The sequence below is a fragment of the Pavona decussata genome, unplaced genomic scaffold (genome assembly GCF_977016875.1).
Source record: "Pavona decussata unplaced genomic scaffold, jaPavDecu1.1 SCAFFOLD_131, whole genome shotgun sequence".
In the NCBI taxonomy this organism is placed as follows: domain Eukaryota; kingdom Metazoa; phylum Cnidaria; class Anthozoa; order Scleractinia; family Agariciidae; genus Pavona; species Pavona decussata.
The window spans coordinates 118,507-133,927 of NW_028145545.1; the positions used below are offsets into that span (position 1 = coordinate 118,507).

At 38.4% G+C, this 15,421-nt stretch overlaps 1 protein-coding gene across 1 annotated transcript; it reads left to right on the plus strand.

The window, feature by feature from the left end:
• Positions 1-9,712: 9,712 nt before the first annotated feature.
• Positions 9,713-11,355, plus strand: LOC146468353 (QRFP-like peptide receptor). The gene has a single exon (XM_085124628.1). The coding sequence runs from the start codon at positions 10,289-10,291 to the stop codon at positions 11,342-11,344; it is 1,056 nt and encodes a 351-aa protein (XP_084980754.1). The 5' UTR covers positions 9,713-10,288; the 3' UTR covers positions 11,345-11,355.
• Positions 11,356-15,421: the final 4,066 nt, after the last annotated feature.

A 15,421-nucleotide genomic window follows, 5' to 3' on the forward strand; every position in this document is an offset into this window, starting at 1 on the left:
AAGGTCTGAATGTATTAAAACTTATATTTGTGAAACGTTGTGAGAAACATGAAAATATTAATTTATTTAATAAATAAGTGCGCAAACAATCAGCTTTCTCAAAGTAATTGAGAGGTAATTTCTTTTCAAGGCAGCGGAAAATTTTGAAACCTTGCCCGATGCTCTTGTAGGTGCACGTGTGATTCCAATAATAAGAAAATCTTAACCATGGTGCAGTGGTTCTAATTAAAGTCTGTTGACAAAATGCCAAAATTTGACCATTAAGGACGGTGCCTACTTTTGTCACTGCACATACCTTCTGCGCATCTCGAGATACTCGGGTTTCCTATGGGTGGTGCCTACCAATACAGGGCTATTTTTACGCGGTTTAAAACTATGCGGAGAAAGCAGAACTTAGCAGGTGCTTTTGGTATTCAAGAATAAAATTGAGAGATAACCATGCATTTTTCAGAGATAATAGGGCTTCAATTTAGAAAAAAAACATTGCTCTGTATTTTAGTGCTTTTAAGAATAATTGGTTGCTAAATTATCTCTAGAAAATGCGTGGTTGCCCCCAGTGTTCTTTTTGGATTCCAATAGCCCTTGCTAAGCTAGACCTGCTTTTGCCGCAGTCATAAATCGCAAAAAAAAAAAAAAAAAAAAAACTTCCGTATCAGTAGGCACCGTTCTTAAACAAAAACAAAACGGGTGGTAATTACTTGCGTGTCTGCGGATGAAATGCTGAAGAAATCTTATCATCTGGTCTTTCAAATGAAAGCTAGTGAGGAGTTTTTACCTACGGTACTATACTATGCTGTAGAACTTACTTCATCCTATCTGTGAAAAACAATTAACTGAAATGCCCAAGTGTGATATTCAAATGAGAACTACTGAGCAGTACTTTCTCTGATACTGTTTACCTTGTGCATAAGGTTGTTCCCACTTTTAAGTCTGTGGATGAAACTTTTAAGTGTGGTCACTAATTCAGACCCGAAAGCTACTAAACTGCACGTTTGCGGGGTTCTGTTTGTTGTCACCTTTGAGTCTCTCGGATGAAACCTCAGGTTTAAGCAATACCTTTCCATGCTGTAAAAATTGGTATAAATCTATCGAGTTATACTTTTACTGTGGGTCGTTTCATCAATACTGTGCGATATGGTCTTAATTTTTGGGTATGTGGATACCTGAAACGTATTGGCGATCTCTTTGCTGTGAATGTATCTATCATTTTATAAAAAGTGGAATCTAGCGTTTGATTCTGTGATTAGTGAATAACCATTCAAATGAAAGCTACTGGGCAGAATTGTCTTTGTTGCTGTCTTTATTTTCGTGGGAGCCGTCGGCAAATCTGTTGAGTCTGTGAATGAAGCCTAAAGATGATAAATTCAACTTAAAGTTGATGAATAGTACATTGCCGTAACACCGATTACAATACTCTAAAAAGTGGCTATGACTTCCCATTGTTCAAATGAAGTTGTTGTGCTATATATTTTATGGGTTGTTGTACTGCACCTAATTGTCCTAACGCTTGGGTCTTTTGGAAATCCTCCAGTGTAACCAAGCAAAATGACAGCTATATTGAATGATCCTTTGTTGTGGTAATGATTGTTATGCTGTAAAACGTGAGTCTAACGTTTAAATCTGTGGATGAAATTCCAATTTGCCGCATTTTGTATGATAGCTATTGGACAGCCTAAATTTCCTCCTGATTATTATGTGTACAAAGTAGTTCCAACTTTTGAGTGAAGCCCTAAAGTGTGATCATTTAGGTGAAAACTATCGAGTAGTACTTTTCTGTGGTACTGTTCACTATACTGTACACGATTGCTCAAACGTTTAAGTGCGCGGATGAAAGTGTGATTTATTCCACATTCCAATTCCTTTGGTGCTATTTAATGTTGCTCAAAATTCGAATCTGTGGGACAAATCCTAAACTGTGACCAATCAAACGAAAGTTGTAACTGTTTGTAACTTTTGAGTCTGTGTATGATACCTTAAAGTGTGACCATTCAAATGAAAGCTACTAAGCAGGACGTTTCTGGGGTGCTGTTTATCGCGCTGTACAAGTTGGTCCTATCTTTCGAGTCCGTGGATAGAACCCTAAAGTTGTGAACCTTCAAATGAAAGCTACTGAGAAATACTTTCCTGTGGTGCTGTTCCATTCTTTACAAGGTGGTGCCAGCGTTTGAGTCTGTGGATAAAATCCTAAAAGTGACGGTTCGGTTTACCATGCTTTAGAAAGTGATTTTAACTTTTGGGTCGGGTTAAATCCTAAAGTGTGACCTTTCAAATGAAAGCTACTGAGCAGTACTTCCTGGTTGTGCTGTTTATTACGCTCTTCAATGTTATTCTAACTTTTGAATGTGTGAAAACCCAAGGTTTCAAGATTCGAATGTAAATTGTTCACTAGTATGTTCCTTTTGTGCTGTTCGTTTTGCTGTGCAAGGTTCTAACTCCCTGTGGTGCTGTTAATTATGATGATCAACAAGGACTCGTAATAAAACCTTTTTAAATGTGTGATAACTGAAATTGGCCATTTCCGAGTTGCTGTGAACCTCATTTTTAAAGCGAGGCTAAGTGCAAAGTTATCCATATGAAAATTAGTTTTGTTTGCATATGAATGAAAACTAATTTTCATAATAAAAACTTTGCATTTTCAAAATGAGGTTCAAAGGAACTCGGAAATGGCCTATTATATTCATGGACAGTACTTTTTGGTGATATACTATCTGTTTGTTTGCTGCTGCTGCTGCTGCTGCTGCTGCTGCTGTTGTTGTTGTTTTCAATTTTGTTTCTAAATAATGCTGATGTTTTTTCTTGGGTCAGCACGTGCACCTTAGTTGTAAAAAAGGTAATAACCAAAATTCTGCAATTTTCCAGATTCCTGAAGCGTACGTACCCATGTCAGACCTTCTTAGAAATTTGGAAACTTAACATACACCTGGGTCCAGTTTTTCAAAGCAAAATTACGCTTATTAAAGCTAAGCGACTAGAACTCAAATTCACAAATGAAATCTTACTGTTGTTCATTTCTTTTCCCTTTCAATTGCTAATAGCATTGAAATCCTCTTTCTCGACTGAAAGAAGTGTTTTACCTTGAAATATATAGATATAAACACAATTTTTGCAAGTGGAACAAAATCTTTGGCTGTATCAAAACTTTTAACATTAATCAGCTTTGAACAACTGTGCCCTGAACTTAAGTCTATATGCTACAATTTTAAACAAATAAACCTTACGCCAAGGGATTGCCACAGGCCTCCATCCAGAGTCCAATCATTGTTCTTGTTCCTTTAATTCTCGCCTCTCCTTCGCCTGGCGACTGACGGTTCCGGCGGCTAGCAACGAGGTAAAATATCACGATAAAGTACTTTAAAATGTATAAAAATAAACCGAATTTCACAGACTTTGACAGCCTGACAACAAAATATTTTTCCACATTATCTTTAGTAGTTCCCATTTATGTGTACACAGTTAGAAACACAACCGATAGCAAAATATAAAGTACTGATTCATTCTCTACCGGGGACAAGTAACTCTCAAATTTTGGACGAGGGTGTGGGTTCCATAGTTTAACTAAAAGCGAAAAGGAAAGCTTCATCTCGGCGCTATTGCAAATTTAACTTTTAAATCGTCCTCACTTTAAGGAGAAAAGCAATAAATACAGCTTTCCCTAAAGAAGCCCTTCTACTTAGGTTACAAAAAACTTATGTCAGACCCAATAGGTCTATAACCACACCCTTTTTATCTATTTATCTATGAATACAAGGTAGATCTCCTGACGTGAAATCAGTACATTCTCATGACAAGTTTGTTCTAATATGTATTGTTATGCTGTAAACAAAAACAAAACGATGCTGATCATCATGCGAGGGTAAGTTTGTTAGCTCAACTTTCAATGAATGTTCATCTTTAGGAAGTCTTTTTCTAATTGGTAGCGGTCTTGTGATACCGGGCTGTAAAGAACAAAAACGTAATAGGTATGAAAATTTGTAATAGCACTTTCACTGCCCTCCTTTTTTAACTTCCAGTTGTAACATTGAGCGATCAGGGTGAGTAAGGAGGTAATGGATCTAGGGTGGGTCGCAATTAACCGACAAACCAAATTTACAAGAATCAAAAATTAAAAAAAAAAAACCTTTATAACATGGTCAAGATCACAACCTTTTTTCTAACTGTGAACCAAACCTGGAAACCAAAAACCATACACATAGACCAAAGCATAGATCGTGAGAAAGTATTCTCCAGGAACGTTCACTCAGTGTTAAGTTTAAGACCAGTTCGTACGTGACTGCTGGCATACAACTGAAGCACCGAATGAGGGAGGCTGTATACATTACTTGTTACTTAAAATATTTGCATGGATAGACAGTTTATATGCTCTGATTACCCTTTTGAATGAAGCTTATGAGCTTACCTTTCAAATCATTCTGAAGTTGCCTTTCACTGTTTTGCAGAACTTGTGGAGTTCCAAATTGACCCAATGCTTCTGCACCTAAATGGATCTGAAGAGCCAAACACGGTATTGAAATGATTTATCTTGACAGTGTTATTGCATTTTCCTATCAGAATTTTTGCAAAAGATGAAGTAGTCTGGTTAGGGAGCAAGAATGATTGGCTGCAGGGCCGGGACCACAATTTTCTTAAAGGTTGGGAGAGGAGGAGGCTTCTGACATGTGTCCCTACATGCATGTCAGTTGTGAAATAAGGAATTTAAATTTTTCAGCTCTTCGTAGAGAGGGTTGGACCCCCACCCCCCACCCCTCCACCCCTCAGCCATTCCACTGGATCCACCCATGGGTTGAGGGAGGTGATCAATCAGTTAACAACCAATTCGGTTAAAATCTGTGTGGCCTCTAGGTAGGGAAATAGCCTAGAAGTTTAAAATCACTCTTCGGGCTCCATCAGTTTTATGAAACAAACATGAAAACAAGCAAAGATTGAGGTGCCCTTCAGTTCCTGAAAAAAAAATCGTTCTTTTGATATACGGGACATTTTTTTCAGTAAAAATAGATTTCACTCAGTTAAGGAAATATCTCAGCCTTTGTAATCGTCAAGTAAAACACATAGGTGTTGAACACCTGCTGTTCTTTCGAATAAGAAATGAGCTTCAGTTTGTAAAGGCGCTAAAAGTAATATTTTTAGAATTTCCTCCATTTGCTTAGCTTACGCAAGTGAAATTGAGTTGTCGAAATACTATTGGCCACGGGTCTTATATGACAAATGCTCCTCAGTAAAAGCTCTTGACTTATGCTTGTAAGAGAATTGAATGAGTCAAGATCTGTAATAAACGCTATGTTTCTTGAAGAATATTTCGGAAGGAAGCACGACATCTCTCGCTAAGCCACGGAGCGAAATTCCCCAAAAGTCCCCGTTACACTTTGTAGGTTTTATTAAGCACAGACTCTCAGTATGCATACTAGAAGCATACTCACCTCCTGTAAAATCTTTACGCTAAGTTAATCTGTTTCTTCTGGTTAATTCCGTATGTGATATACAACTGAAAAGAAATATGGAAGAAGCAGTCATTGTAGAAAATTAATTTATGATAGCGGTAGAAACGGCGCATTGCCAGAATTTACAAGCAAAGTGGTTCTACCTTTTGAGTCTGCGCCATGGAGGAATTCCTAAAGTGTGACCATTCAAACGAGAACTGCTGAGCAGTACTTTCCAGTGGAACTTAATATGTTCTACAAGGTGGTTCTACCTTTTGAGTCTGTGGATGGAATCGTCCAGTGTGACCATTAATTTGAATTTTTGAAAATGCTGGTACTAAATAAATGAACTGAAAACATCGTGACACAATGGGAACCCTTCCTTAATTGTGTGACAATTACAGCTAGTTGCTAGTTGCTTCAGGACACTGAGCGGATAAGCGAAGGTTTGTCCATTCTGACTAGGCCTTTGAAATGAAACTGTAAACCATTTTCATTTATCAACGAGTAAGTTACATCGTTATTAACCGAATTACTAGGAAGATAGAGAAAATGTTCGAAAATTGGGTCATTACATACCTCTAACGGCCTCTCGTGTTACCATTCTTGAATTATTCCTTGCCAAGTGTTCAGCTACGCCATGTTTACGGCCAAAGGTTCGAGGCAGCCTTGAATTTGCAAGTTAGGCGCGTACCCAGGGACCTCTGCCATGACGTTATACACGATTTTTATATGCCGTTTGTAGGTCGCAGCTTTCTTCGCGGGAACTGGAACTTTAAACGATATCAGGATTTAGCGTCGTCCATCTTGCCATCAAGTTCCTCGTGTTAAAAGGTGACAGAAAAAGGAGAATAATTTAGAATTAATCTGCAATTCAAATGCATACTCTTGTCTTCGTATTCTTGATTTCCTTTCCATTCATATGTAAATATCATACCATTTTGTAAAAAGATAACAGACACCAAAAAATTGAAGTTTGAGAACGCGGATCATATAAGGCCTAACTAAATCTTTTTCCTGGAAGGAGATGGATAACAGATAGAGTGTGTAGAAGGAACTGGGAAAGGTTTCAAAGAGGAAAGAAAATCAAAAAGGTTATTAAATGCACATACGTAGTAATGTGTGAATAATGAGTAACAAGCCTGCGCGAGTCCCGCGCGCGCATTTTCGCTCACACGAATATGTCTTTTAGAGAAACGTCCCCCTTTAACGCAATATCAGGGGTAAATCTCCGTATATTTCTCTTAGTAGAGGTTGCTGGCTAATAAGATGCCAGTTGTTCATGGGGACTTGTTTTAGATCAGGAACTGCTGGATGATATTTCGTTATAAAAGCCAAGATTCTCTTCTGTTGTCTTTGTTTTCCAGTTAAAGTGCAAGGTTCCTGTCTTCAAACATCACTTCTGACAGGCTCCATACAGAGTAACATCTTTGAAATCACTGAAAGAAGACCGACAGCAAAACAAGAAGATAATAAAATTAATAAGTCCAAGGAAGGGGGAAGGGGTGGTTTGGCGCGGAGGTGGGTAGAGGGGGGCATCCTTGTTTTCTGGACTAAATCCTAAACTCTAGCCATTTGAATGAAAACTACAGAGCATGATTTCCCAGTGTGTGTTGTATTTTTGTGCGATAAAAGGTGATACTAATTTATGAGCCTGTGGACGAAATCCTAAGTCGCGACCAAATGCATTCATGCATTCCTTCCTAAGTCTGTGTGATCATTTCCAATGAAAACCAATGAGCGATGTTTTTCCAGTAGTGTTGTTTGTTTGTCGTGGTTTTGCAATGATATATTTCCATTTTTATCTTAGACGCTGCAGGGAGTGAAATCCGTTTATAACTATGAATCAACTAACTAAGAAATAGAGAGCACCGGTCATTTTATAACGGTTATTTTTTGATAGTAATCAACTTTATTTCAAAGCAACAATTTACATGCAATCCAACATTAACATCTTGTTACAAATATTTCTAATAATGGAATGTATGCGGTGTATGACATGTTCAATAGGTAAGAGTATCCTTTAAGGCGAGTATTTAGGATCTGAAGTTATGAAAAGCTTTCTATTTGATATATGAAAATAATATCATCTTTGACTGAAACTTCAAGAGTAATTGCTTGAGCATGTAGCTTGCGAGTGTAAATGTAATATCGCATGAATAAAAGGCTATAATTAAACTTTCTTGTAATTTTTTTCCATGTTGACTGGAAAGCACCCCAAAGAGCGTTTTTTTTTCTATCAAGGGGTAGAAATGGGAATTATTTGAGTTATTAAACCATTGAATTACATTTGTTATAAACACCTTTGTGAAGTGACCATGGAAAAACCAGTGATCAATAGAGTCAGTGTCACCACAATAGAGGCACTCATCGTCATCCTTTATTCCAAATCTGCGTAGTTCTCTCTTAGTTACAATGATTCTGTGAATAAATTGTAAATTGGAACTCCTTGAATTTATTCTCCTTACAGGTTGTCTTCAATGATGGCAATTAATTGGCAAACGGCAATTATTCCTTAACATACTAGGCTTTTACTGGGTTAGAAAGAGATCAACGAAACAGTATGTAAATAAAAAATTAAGGCGAGAATCGTTCCTTGGGTATTTTTCAAGGTGAACGTAAAGCATAGTGTTCTTCATACTTGAGCCGACCAATATTGGTCTTTCAATTTTGAAAAACCGTTTTATTTAATGTTCGACACTTCTCTTAATTACACTTGCCTATTGCTGAAGATTGGGAAAGGTCACCCCCTTTCGTTTTAGTGATATATAGCTGTTGAATAATTTACTGGATTTAAACATTTTTAAATGTTTACAAACGAAAAGGGATCCATTTTTGACAAGGACATTTATATTCAATAATGTACGATGTCTGAATTCAAATAATAATGTTATGTTGTTCTTATCCAGCACTGATAAATATCAAGGTTGATATGGAAAAACTAGATATCTAACTTTTGACTTTTTATCATTCGTTAAAAAAAAAAACACTTAGTGTTTTATCGCTATAAACAATATCCACATCACACCATAGGTAATAAACTTTTAAAAGGGACAATTGATAGCACGTAGAATTTCAAGTTTGGTATTCTAATTATAGCAGCACTAACATCGTGCTATCGAGACTGGACATCGTGTTTGGAAGCCTTCAATCCGTATCCTGTTTAGCCCTCAACCACCTCATCATTTTCTGAGAATATTTTCTATACGTCAATCCTTTAAATAATAGTAGATATCATTTTTCTGACTTCCTCTCTTATAAGCGATAAGGTTGGCCAAGAGAAATACATCGCTGCGACTTCAAATCAAGAAGATAAGCTTATGTGAAAAAGTGGAATTCTTTTCTTTTACTACGCTTCCACTTTTTTAAAGCTTGCGCCGCGCTTAACGGCAACCCTTTATCTCAACAAATTTCATTTCTGGCTCATTTTGACGCGGTCGCACCCCCATCACTCCATCCCGTATTACTATTATTGTTATTTCTGCCTATTTATGTATGTCCTTTCGTGTTTTTTTTCTAGTTTTATTCATTCATTTTTGTTATTACATTATTATCGATAAAGCAGGCATAGCGGTAATTCTGTAGGTAGTGTCGATATTGTAAGACAAGTACTTTTAGTATTGCCGCGGTAACTATGGTAAGTATTGCTAACAATGTACTGAGATATAGTTAGTGTTAGTATTGTAACCGATGTTAGTTGTGTTCAGTATTCTAAATATCGTGTCATGTAAGGCAAATAAAGTTGTTAAAAAAATAGTACGTACTTGTAAACCGTTAGTGATGACGTCCTAAACTCCTGGAAATCCACCATTTACTTGAAAGAAATGAATAGAAGTGATTTCATATCAATCCCTCTTTCACGCGATATTTGAGAGAAGAGGACAGATGGTCTGGGTAAAACATATCTGGCATGTGGGACGTCTAATTAATTTCTTGTGCCTAAAGCAAATTTCAATTAACTCTCAGCTCGAGTTTGTTCTATTAAACAAGATAAAAGATAAAAGATAAAGATAAAATTTGTATTACCATCAGACTGAACTTAGGATTTTGTTTAAGGGAAAGGTGTTTACAAAACGACTTATTCATTTGAAATAATGATCACGAATCATTTCACAGTCTGTGTCTAGTTGCATTTGGCGTGGGCAGCCCTAAGTTATGTACGTAGCATCGGCGAAAATTTTCTTCTTGCAGTTGGTTATCTAGAAATGTTGGTCATTGTATTATACCGAAATGAAAACATTTAAAAAGTTAGAGTAAACATCAAATATTGTATACAGAATGTCCCCAGGTTTCCTGAAACCCTTTTGTATACTCAGATATTACTTTAGTAATGGTGGACGTAATCATTTTTTTCTTTGTTTCAAAAGATAATAAAGGTGGCATCAAATACAAGATTCTGTCAAGTTGATAAGGTTTCTAAGAAGTGAGTCTTCCAAAAGAAAAAGAAAAATGAATCTCAACTTTTAATAAATACGTGAAGTTATAATTTGTTTTCCGATGTATTGTAAAATATCACGAGGGGTTTAGTCTTAAAGTTCTGGCAGAAATGTTTCAATTAATTTTCCATCAGTAGCAAGCTGCTTAAGGTCCCCCAGCTTCTACGTTTGCTCAGTATTGTAATGCAGATGCGTTGCGTTGCTATAACAAAAAAACGTGGTTCGAAGATCAAACGACCACTGTCATAACCGCCCGTACTTAAACGTTAAAACATTACTACAACTGCTAAATTTCGTGTGTTGTTTATAGCCTTTTTGACTTCCATTTAAGGGTCTTTATATTCTGCAATCAGGCATTACATTGCCAACTGCCAGTACTTCGTTAACCAACACGTGTTTTACGAAAAAGACAAGCAGGGCAAATGTAATTGTCATAACATGTCTGCGAATTTCAGCAACGTTTCATTTATCCAGCAGAATCCATCATGTGGAAATTTGGAAGCCACTTTCCCATTTAAAATCAGCCAAATGGTAATCTTCTCAATTACTTTGTTCTTGAGCCTGGTTGGAAATACTCTTATTATCATCGTAGTGTACAAGCGCCCAGAGCTGAAGAAGACGGTAAACTACTTTATTGTTAATATGGCGCTGTCTGACTTCGTTTTTCCGCTAACATCCATTCCAGTTTCCTTGGCAGAGGCTTCGTCCAGTTCTTGGCAGTCGCTTATCGATGGTATATCAGGATCAATCGTCTGCAAGCTGAGGAACGTTCTTGTGTCTGTTTCGATTACTGTTTCCATACAAAGCCTCGTTTGGATCGCCTTGGATCGGTTTGTGGCGGTTGTCTGGCCAATGAAAGTTCGTCTTATCGCGTCTAGATTTCGTTCCTTTGCTATTGCGTCTACTTGGATCGTGGCTCTCACAGCGAACTCTGTAGATCTGCATTCTTCTGAGTTACTGAAGGAAAATGGAGAAATTAGATGCGGTAAAGACAAAACTTCCTTGTTGTTAAAAGCTATAAATTATGTCCGATTGGCGTTCTTCGCCTTTGCAACAATAGTTCTTATAACGATTTTATACTGCGCTATTGCATTTACCCTACGGAAACAAGATAAAATGCTTCAGTGTACTACAGTCCATAGAAATGATCATAAAAAGAGGCAAGCCATAAAGATGAGCCTATGCGTCGTAGGCTTATTCTATCTGTTCTTTCTTCCTTATGTAACTGCACTTGTCTTAAGGGAAACTTCGGTTTCAAAGACGTGTTTATACAAACACCTCTTCCTGGTTTCTATCTTGGCCGTTCATGTATCTTCCACAACAAATCCAATCGTTTGTTTTACATTTGTGGAAAGCTTCCGTCGAGGCCTAAAAGAAATTTTCAAATTACCTGAGCGCAAACGAATTAAAAACAACGCAGTAGGAACAGGAGCAAAGGAAGAAGTAACTCTAAAAGAGATCACTGTGTTACATGAGATGCGTGCAAGAATCTGAGATTTAGCAAGGCCTGAAGAAAGATTGATCCAAACGTTGACTGTAAATATATCATCTTCAACTTGCTATGATACAATTGTAGAGTTTATTTATCCGTCACCCTCTGTCAACCACTGTGAATTCGAATTTGGTTTAATCCTGTCCTCTAACCCTTGCCTTCTTAGCCCTTAGCCCTTATATGAAGAGTGGAGAGGGAGCATCTCTCTCCACTATCCGAGGCCAAACCTAAACACTTTGTTCGTTGTGCTGGTGCTTGTATTTCCAGGAGTTCCTGTTTCCCTATAAGTAGCAAAAAAAGTCACAAAAATATTTGTTTGGAAAGCCAAAGTAGTCTACTAAGGAAAACACTGAGGCTGAAAAGCCACTTTCTGTACTGGACTTATTACTTTCCAAACGGATTTCCCATCCTCCACAGCAAATCCAATCATGTGCTTCACATTTGTCGAAAACTTTCATCCAAGCCTTAAAGATCAGACGAAACTTTTTATTTCTGTGTATCAAAATCCACTGAAAATCAACGATAAAAAACGATGTTTCGGAGTGGTCATGACGCCATTTTCAGGTTCAAAATGATCATGGCATAAAATATACTTGGGGCATACATGCTCTCTCAGGCTCTCATGAAAAAAGACCCATCCGGTGGTTGAAAAAAAAAAAAGAAGCACAGAAAAGAAAAAGACGAGAGACAAATGATATTTTCAGAGATCAATGAGTACTAATTCCGAACGATCCTAAACCACACCATCCCCGTGATTGTGATTTTATCGTCGATGCGCTGTCGACGTCGATATGACAGGTGATTCAGATATCTAGTGATTTACTACGTAAATATATCTTATAAGTTTGAATAAACCATGACCTTGGGTGTAACATAAACAACTGTAATTTGCATACCTACACGGAAATTGCCTGTTTCTGTTCAAATCACCCCGGTTTGCGGTTCCAATTCGATTCGAAGTCCCCTAGAAGATACAAGCGTGGTCTTGAAGAGGTTATGCCTGCATACCTGGAATAAAACGAAGGCAACGAGCATCAAGTTTATGCTGTATTTTTACAACCACGACACAAAATTGTCCGTTGTATGACAAGGATCGCTTATCCAATCGGTCTAGACAAGTCAAACAATCACGCGAAGTTATTTTAAAAAATTAACATTACCTGACTTCGAGCTGTTTGTTTTTGCTCAATGTGTTGTTGAAGCAGGATGTTCATAAGAATTTGCAAGTTCTGCTTCAGGACCTCAGTTGCGTAGAGCTAGTCTTCGAAATGAAAAGGACCATCTCAGCAGACAGAAAGATCACTAGATGAGGGAAAATTATTTGGAAGGAACACGAGACGCCATTGCAACTGTCCGAATGGTCACGCCAGCACCGCAAGCCACGTCACCAACAAGCCTTGTTCAAACAAAATGACCGTTTTCACACCAGGAGGGAGACAGAAAATTAAACGTTTTTGGATGAAAAAGTCGTCTTCGTTTTAAAACGAGACGGAAACGAGTTTTTGGACGTAGAGAAAATCTCACCTCAGATCGATCAAGGATAGCAGTTGTGGCACCATAACGTTATTTTAAACGACGCAAAGTTCACAACATGACAGCAAGGGTATTCCATGACCGTAACGTGGGTAGATCTATGGAATGGCAGAAATTGACATCAATGTAACGGAAATCGCTTTAAACTAGGTAATAAATTTAGCAAAGAAACGCGACGAAGAACGTACCGAACGTTGAGGTCTGTTGGACTTCTGAAGTAGAAATCTTAAATCCAAGGTGCCTTTGCAATAAACGGCTGTAAACGAAATCTGCATTATTTGCGGGAAACAACTGTCTGATAGCGCGGGCCTGGAAACGGTCCAAGGAGACCGATATTGTAAGCCATTATCGTCAGCCATTATCTGTTTAGGCGGCTCTGGGGACGAGAAAGGAAAAATGGCTAAAAACAACGAGACCGCAAACAACAACTCTTGTAGCGGACACCGACCAGCTGTAGCTGTAGAGAGACCATTATAGTGGGGTGCGATGAAATTGACCCGATTTCAAGTCGTAAATCACTTGCAGAGACTACACAAAGGCGAGAGTCTGTCAAGAGGATTAAAATGACTTAACTAACTAAAACACCACGATAGTATGATAAAAATAGTACAGCGGAAGTGCTTTGAAGATCATGATTCATTCATTCATTCATTCATTCATTCATTCATTCATTCATTCATTCATTCATTCCTTCCTCAAATCAATCAATCAATCAATCAATCAATCAATCAATCAATCAATCAATCAATCAATCAATCCGTCCGTCCGTCCGTTCCTTCCATTCATTCATTCATTCATTCATTCATTCATTCATTCATTCATTCATTCATTCATTCATTCATTCATTCATTCATTCATTCATTCATTCATTCATTCATTCATTCATTCATTCATTTAATTTTCTCATTACTGCATGTTTTCAGACGCGGCTGCTAAAATCCATACCCTTTGCGATATAATTGGGCGACTTTCACCTACCGGTGTATAGGTTACATCAAGAGACAGTACCCAACTTAACTCTGTCGCTCCCCTTCACGCGGCTCCCGGATCGGAGTAAATGACTGCTAAGCTCGCCTCGTGGGATGTTTAGACGTTCGTGAATCGACCAAACGCTACATATCCATTTGTACGAGGGAAGTTCACACTCTCAGCGTCAGCTTTTTCTTTTGATATAGTGGATGATAGACTACAAGAAGTCACTTATTTCCCCCAGGAATAAGAAAGCGAGCGAGCCACGCCAGCGGGCGGGCACAAAAAATGTCTCCCGCGATCACGCGAGGAGAGCTGACTGCCAGAACAAACTTTTGGATGCATAAGACACATAACGCACAAATGAGCTGTGCTAAAAACCTTTCGTTGTCAGATCTCTTGCTGTGAAAATGTATTAATCAGAAGACACTTTACGTGTAAAATAAACCAGGGGATTTCAGGACTGATACTACGCAAAGGGCAATTTTGATTTGGCCAATACTTCAACGAACGCAACTTCTACAGGGCCAGAGTTACAGTCTATAGCTTGTGCTTTTGACTATCTTCGTGGTCTCCTCAATGATTCGGATGGAATGACCCACTGGCTAAAAATCAAAGGGTAATTACTCGGGCCGTAAGGCGGACCGAGTTAAGGTTTCGCCGGGTAGCATTATCAAATTCTTTTGTTCTTTTTGGGGTCGCGATGGGCCGAGAGATAAGACTTCGGGCCACGAGTTATTATTCTCGGTCTCGTTTTTTGTACTCGGCTGGTACGAGTTACGTTTTCTGTCGTGTTATCAAATTCTTTAATTTCTCGGTCGCTTTCTTTGTTTTCGGGCCGTGAGGAGTGTGCGAGCCAGACGTGCGAGGCATGAACAAAACATGCGAGGCATGTCAGGCATGAACAACCCCAACATAAAGTGCTAACCGTTAAGCTAACCGGGGAGCTATTTCAGCTAACCTTTGTGCTATTAAGGCTAACCGGAGTGTTTTTTTTTTAAGGCTAACCTGAGTGCCTCAAGGTTAGTTTTGTTTAATCTCGTACCCAGATCTCCCACGGTCAGGCGGAGGGGAGATCTGGTAAAGTTCGATTTGAGGCCCGGAATACGGGCCTGCCCATCATCCTTTGTCCACCGTGCTGCTCGTAACTGTGATCATTCCTGGTGAGGTTTTCGCTTTCGAGGGTGCTCTTCGGAACGTTCTTCGGTCGAGAGGACAACAAAACTTGGAGCTTAAACCAAAACGAAAACGGCAACAGGAGAGATTGCAATCAACAAGCGCGGTAAATCACTTTTTTACTAAGATTAGTTCCTACCCTTTGTGACCATCTAGACCATCTTTGTAATGAAAACTGTTCCAAGAACAAATCCATCGTAATTGTGCTTTCTCCACTCAAGATCAACGTGCTTATCGACGATCAATTAAAAAGACTTAAGTCAACCGGAGTAAGCTGTACCAGTTTTCGCCTTAGATGGTAACTGTATTGAAGATACTGTAATTTACAGGCAGGGAAATGTCACATAATTTTTGTGCACCCCAAGGTAAAGGTAGCAACAGACAGTGCAGAGAGTTTTTGT

What these genes read in the sequence shown, in the direction of transcription:
- LOC146468353 (XM_085124628.1), top strand. Translation starts at nt 10,289, where the DNA reads ATGTCTGCGAATTTCAGCAACGTTTCATTTATCCAGCAGAATCCATCA.